The 6078-nt window shown below is 29.5% G+C and overlaps 1 protein-coding gene across 1 annotated transcript; it reads right to left on the bottom strand.

Annotated features, from left to right (window-relative positions):
• Positions 1-571: 571 nt before the first annotated feature.
• Positions 572-1651, bottom strand: LOC141672375 (protein S40-6-like). The gene has a single exon (XM_074478955.1). It carries the CDS (start codon positions 1474-1476, stop codon positions 853-855), a length of 624 nt encoding a protein of 207 aa, XP_074335056.1. The 5' UTR covers positions 1477-1651; the 3' UTR covers positions 572-852.
• Positions 1652-6078: the final 4427 nt, after the last annotated feature.

Below are 6078 nucleotides of genomic sequence, written 5' to 3'. Positions count from 1 at the left end.
AGTAAAAATAGTATATCATTGATAAGTTTTTATTCATAAATAATAAGTAAATATTTATTGATGGTGAAATTCGAATCTGAAAATTTATATGCATATTTATAAATAATAATATAAATGTTTGTTGTTAACGGGATTCGAACCTCAGAATTTATATATATCTTTATAATAATAATATAAATATTGTTATTGACAGGATTCGAACCTGAGAACTTGTGTATTTTTTAGGATTCGGTTATGATAATTTGATAAAAAGATCCGACAGTTGTGATGAAAAGGAATAACTAAATTGAGGAGTTTACCAAATTACAAATTATATCTCATTTCGGTTATTATAGAATAGTATACCATAATATAGATAAATAACGCAGTTCACTTTTTACATGTTCAAATTTTCATTGCTTGTCTTTTAGTACTAAGTACAATATATATGGCTTGGTATTAATATTAGTTTATATAAAAAGATTAATATTAATAATAAAGATTTTTATAACACTTTCCAAGCAATCTAACTAATGTTAAATTACCAAACAAATCAGGACACTTGCTTCCTTGCAACTAATTTTTAAACAGATACAGGTTGAAAATCACTTAAAACAGTATAAATATCAATCAGATGGGAAAATAAGGAATTTTGGATACAAAAACCTCAAATGCATAACTATGTTTGGGCTACCGAGTTGGCTCACTAAATTGAGTTTTTACAGTACAAAAAATTACGGCAATCCCAACTCCCAAACAATAATAACACGTTCACAGCTTAATTTTTAGGAATATAACATTTTTACTCGCAAAATTATCCCATTGATCCAATAAAAATGACTAATTAACAACTTAAACCATTCTAAATTACATTTAACCATCAAATCCTGTTTGGCTCCAAACCGCGTCACGAACCCGACTCATATCCCTACCTTTGAGTGTCCGACCCACACCTTCGAAAACTGAGTTGGCAGCTGAGTTTCTACTCCGAGCCAAATACTCATGTGGGGGAACCATATCGTAGTCACGATCATCACAATCGTCCGAGTCATGTATGGACTCAACCGAGTCAACTCGATAAATCTTCGACCAATCAGGCACGTTGATGGGTGCTGACGTGGCCATATGTCGTCCCCGGGGCGATGCCACGTAGTCCTGACCCCGGATTTGATGCAATATCCGAGGAGAGGAAGTCCGACCCGGATCATCAAAAGCCAATGACAAGCCGCCAGCGTGGCCTCCCTCATTTCCACCTCGGCGGTGACTTCTCCGACTCACGCGCATATGTGTCTCCCCGTACGTTCGTGGATCCCACTCGCCGTTAGAATTATGGTACGAGTGGTCATCGCCGTCGACACTAACCGTGTCAACGGCAGACCACACGTCATCTTCGACGAACTCCGATTCGTTGTTGACGGTAACATGATTCTGACGATGATTGTAGCTCCCCAACAAACGTTCGCTTCGACTTATGGCCAGTTCTCGACCTTTGGCCATGTATCATTACAACAAACGGCCAAAACAAACTTAAATTTCCGGTACCTAGGAAAAAAAGATTGTGTATAAGTATAAGATGTACATATGTTATATGTATATTGTAAATAAACTATGTATGTAAATGTGAGCTAGCTGATGCTATAACTCCATTACGAAAGAACATAGAGTGAGGCTTTATGTTGGAGAGCCTGTATATATAACGACCGATGATTGCATTAGCTGGACCCACAACGACCACATAAATCATGCATTTCATTTCATGTGAATTTAGGTTTCATTTTATCTGCATTTCATAGTTTTATAAAACACAAGGGTAAGATCCAAGAGTAAAATGAGAAATTAGTGACAAGGTACTGTAAAATGGAGTAGATTGAAGGGGAGGGGAGAAAAGTGAAGAGGTCATCCGTTGTAAAAACGTGTCATTTCATGTATGTGCTCACACACTGACACACAACAAATTGAAAAGTGAAAATAATATTATAATAGTAAAAGTGTAAAAAGTGAAAACTGAAAAGCAAGTGGGAAACTTGGGTTATGTAAAAAAAAATTGTGAAGCCCTAGCAGTTTTAGATTCTTGATTCTGTGTCAGTAAATTATGTTTCCGGTGTTTAAACCTACGGGAGATCGAATTGCTTAACTTTTTACAGTCTTTCCTATGGCCCACCATAACAGTCCCAGTAATAATATTATATATCTAATACTATTGGACGTAATTGGATTCGTGACCTTAAATAATTATTTAGTCTTTCATTTTATGTAAAATTAAAATTTATTACTATAATTATTGTTTTGATTTTTTAGTGTGGCACATGCTAAGAGTTAGTACCTGATGAATTGTTCATTTTTGAGGAAGAGCTCATTAATAATGATGGATCTCCTGCATGCACAAAAATCTCCACCAATAATTTTTTTTACAATTCGCCAATCACACATTCTTAACATGTGCTCATGATCGTTATTGTTATATGATGGAAATAATTTTAAAAAAACTACATTATTAATATATAATATATGTATTTTTTTTATAAATTATGAATACTATTATTTGACGAGAATATGTATAATTGTCCACTAATATTATATAAAGTTAAATGCACTTTACACCCTCAAACAAAGTTGAAAAAACAATTTTGTACCAGAACTTTCGGAAATACAACTTGCACCCCTCAACTTCAACTTACTAATTTAGTATGCATCATTTTGCAGATTATAATTAAAATAATAAGGAGTAAAATGAGAACTTTATTTTAAAATGTAAATAAATTTTAGTTAGAATTTCAAAAATAAGTTAAATTATTTATAAAATGATTTCTTGTATATTAAATATTAATATTGATCAGAACTTTTTCATTAAATGCACTTTAAAATCATAACAACGTTAAAGAATTTAAAATGAAATAATTACATTAAATTAAATATATATATATAATATATATATATATAAAATTATTTTAAATTTAATTTTTGTAGAATTATATAATTTTGGCATTAATAATATAACTAAAATTCAAAACTCAACTATATAATATTATTCAAAAAATTTAAAGTTATTATTTTATAACTATAATAATAAATTCAGTTTTTAATATAATCTGGAAAATAAAAAAATTAGTTTAGTTAATATTTTACTGAAATTTCAATTCTACCCCTTACTTTTTTAATAATAACCTTCGAAAGGGTGCTTTCTGAATTGACGGATTGAAGTTGAGGGGTGCAAACTGAGTTTTCAATACTATTGATACACATTTGTTTTTGAAATAAAATAAAAGGGTGTAAAGTGCATTTAACCCTATTATATATTACTCATCGGGACCCTCATACAAGGGAGTATTATTATCATGTACCCCACTCGGCTTATCTTAATTGCAATCGGCAAGTACATTTGAAGTGGGAGCCATAAACCACGTGGGCAGTTTGGTCTAATCCTATCAGCCTCTCACTACGTGACATGTAAGATTCTACTCCCATTTTGTGGTCCACTTGTTGCCTTGTCATTTCTCAATCACACGTGGCCACACAGTGATGTAAATTGGTCAGTATATTTACTTATCTGAAAACAAAATTAAAATTGTTTGAGACATATATTTTATGTCAATTTACAGCGTCTACTTTAAAAATGGCCCAATGCACAAATCTGTTAATTAAATGAAGTAGCGGTTCTTGAAATTTCAATCTAATTAACGAAAATGAGGATACAATTCTCATAAAAAAGATACATTTGATCTTTCTCGTTAATAAAATTAAAATCCGATATCTCGAAAGGGCCACAAAGACCAAACTTTCTTTAAACATTTTGGGCATGTAATCAAAAAAGTTAGAGACTATATACATGGGAAGACATATCATGAAATATTTGCCTTTTGTGTCTGCAATGATTCTATAATCCAAAATTAACAAGCAAGAAGAACATTGCAAATGCAATTGTCTAACCAAAGAAGACAATAAACGTATATTAGTCTCAAACCTTCTTTTAAAAACCTCTTTAGAACTTAATACTGGAAAAATGAAATCATAACAATGAAGATTAAAATATGAAAAGAAAAATAGTGTAGGACATGAAGTATCAAAGTGATGATGGGCACATTGGATGGTAGAGAATCAAGAGGTTAAAAATGAAGGACCCATGTTTTTTGTCCCAAATGAAGTACACAGACTGTGAAAATAGGACACTTTCATCACATAATTCACAATTCATCATCAAGAGCCCACTATCCTCGTCTCATCAACCAGAGCCAACAGTAATATTTGACCTAATAATTCAAAATACTATTTATTTTTTTAAGTATTTGAACCTCGATAAAATAATAAATTTAATTAAATAATATTTTTTTTCATCCAAACATATAGTACATAGATATATTTTTATTCTAGATAAATGAATAAACTCGCTAAAATAACATTTTATTCTAGCCCCGACCATATTAATTTAAAGAGATATAACTGTAAAATAAATTTTTTTTATTGGTAGTTTATATTTTAAAACCGGAATTAATATTTGAATTTATATATATATATATATATTTATCTTATATATTAAAATTTAGCAATCGAAAATACGATCAATATTGACGGATACTAAAAGTTTGAAATTGAGGACTACTCGTTTTGGCTGTATGGGTATTATTTGTGGTAAATTTGAGACTGGATTAGGACCATGAGGCAATGGCCTCCTGTTTGAATTTTGAAGTAAAGATTCAAACTGCTAGTCTCAAGTGAAAGAACTCAATTCGAACTAATTTCCCTCTTTTGTATTCGGAGCTGGACCCCTCCTCCTCAATTCCGCGGTGATGATTCCTAATGGCAAATGTAGTATCCTATGTTGGATTAATCTTGTTTATGGATTAGAAAATTTTGATCAAAATAATAATTGATCAACAAATCGTAATTGTACTGAATTTAATGGGAAATATAAATTAATTATAAAATTACATTTTAAAATAAGTTAACATTTTTTTATAATTAATTTAGCTATTCAATTCTTAGCTCAACATCCTACACAATAAACAGAGAAAGAGACGCAACTAAACTTTGAGAATGCTAGCGCAAGCAAACTTGGACGATACACAAAAATAAAAATTTGGATAATAACAAATGAGTCCGGCTTTGTTATTTTTCATGAAGACAAAGATCACTGTTACATCGTACCCTTTTCTTGGTAACAATTTCTTCAATTATTTCTTTATAGTTTATGTGGTCGCTCAGAAAAATCTTTAACCAGTTCATCTCAAGCCGTTAATTTATTACGCAACTTTACAATTAAAGAATTTTGTAAAAGATTAAAGCCGGTTCTTATTTTAAAATTGTATAAACTTATAACAAGTGAAATGAACGGTATTTTTATATATATATTAGTTATGTTAATTCACAATAATTGTAATTTTAAAAAAAAATTTAATTTTAGGTCCACCGTTATAATAAATATAATATTTCCAGCATCATTCTCTAACGACTTCAAATTTTAGAATAACTGGTTACTTGACATCTACAATTCTAGGTTTGAGGTTTTCTTTTAAACTTAAGTAGTTCACTCAATATTTACGAATAAATTTTAATTCAGTAAAGGTTTAACAATAAATATTCAACTGAAATTATTTTAAAATTATAAAAAAAAAGACTTCTACTAATTTTATATTGAAAATTATATTAACTATAAATTCGTTCTTATACTTGATTTAAATTATAAAAAATACATTTTTAGTATTCAATTTTTTTTTCTAGCAATCATACACACTTTTTAGTATTAGATCCATTGGTTATCGACTATATACTTTAAAATCTTGATAAATTTGGTCTAATTTGGAATTTGACGTTGAAAAACCGAAACCAAAATAATGGGTAAAAAATGAACGAACATAATAATATAATTATTTTAGTGTTTTCCGAATTTACACATAATCTCACTATATAAATAAACAGTTACATACATAGTTGACGATTTTCATCTCTTTAATTATTAACTCATCTTATTCGAAAGTTTTAACTATCGGGTATGAATTAGAATTAATATTTTTTTTAATATTTAGGAGGATAACCTTAATTTAAAAAAGAGTAATATTTATCATTTCAGTTATTTCTGTTACAAAATGATACATGATTTATTAT

This window comes from Apium graveolens, chromosome 7 (genome assembly GCF_009905375.1).
Source record: "Apium graveolens cultivar Ventura chromosome 7, ASM990537v1, whole genome shotgun sequence".
Lineage (NCBI taxonomy): Eukaryota > Viridiplantae > Streptophyta > Magnoliopsida > Apiales > Apiaceae > Apium > Apium graveolens.
Note: the sequence above shows the minus strand (reverse complement) of the source record. Positions and strands in the feature narration are given on the sequence as shown.

Excerpts from the sequence above, each read along its gene's own strand:
- LOC141672375 (XM_074478955.1), bottom strand. The coding sequence starts at position 1,476 with ATGGCCAAAGGTCGAGAACTGGCCATAAGTCGAAGCGAACGTTTGTTG.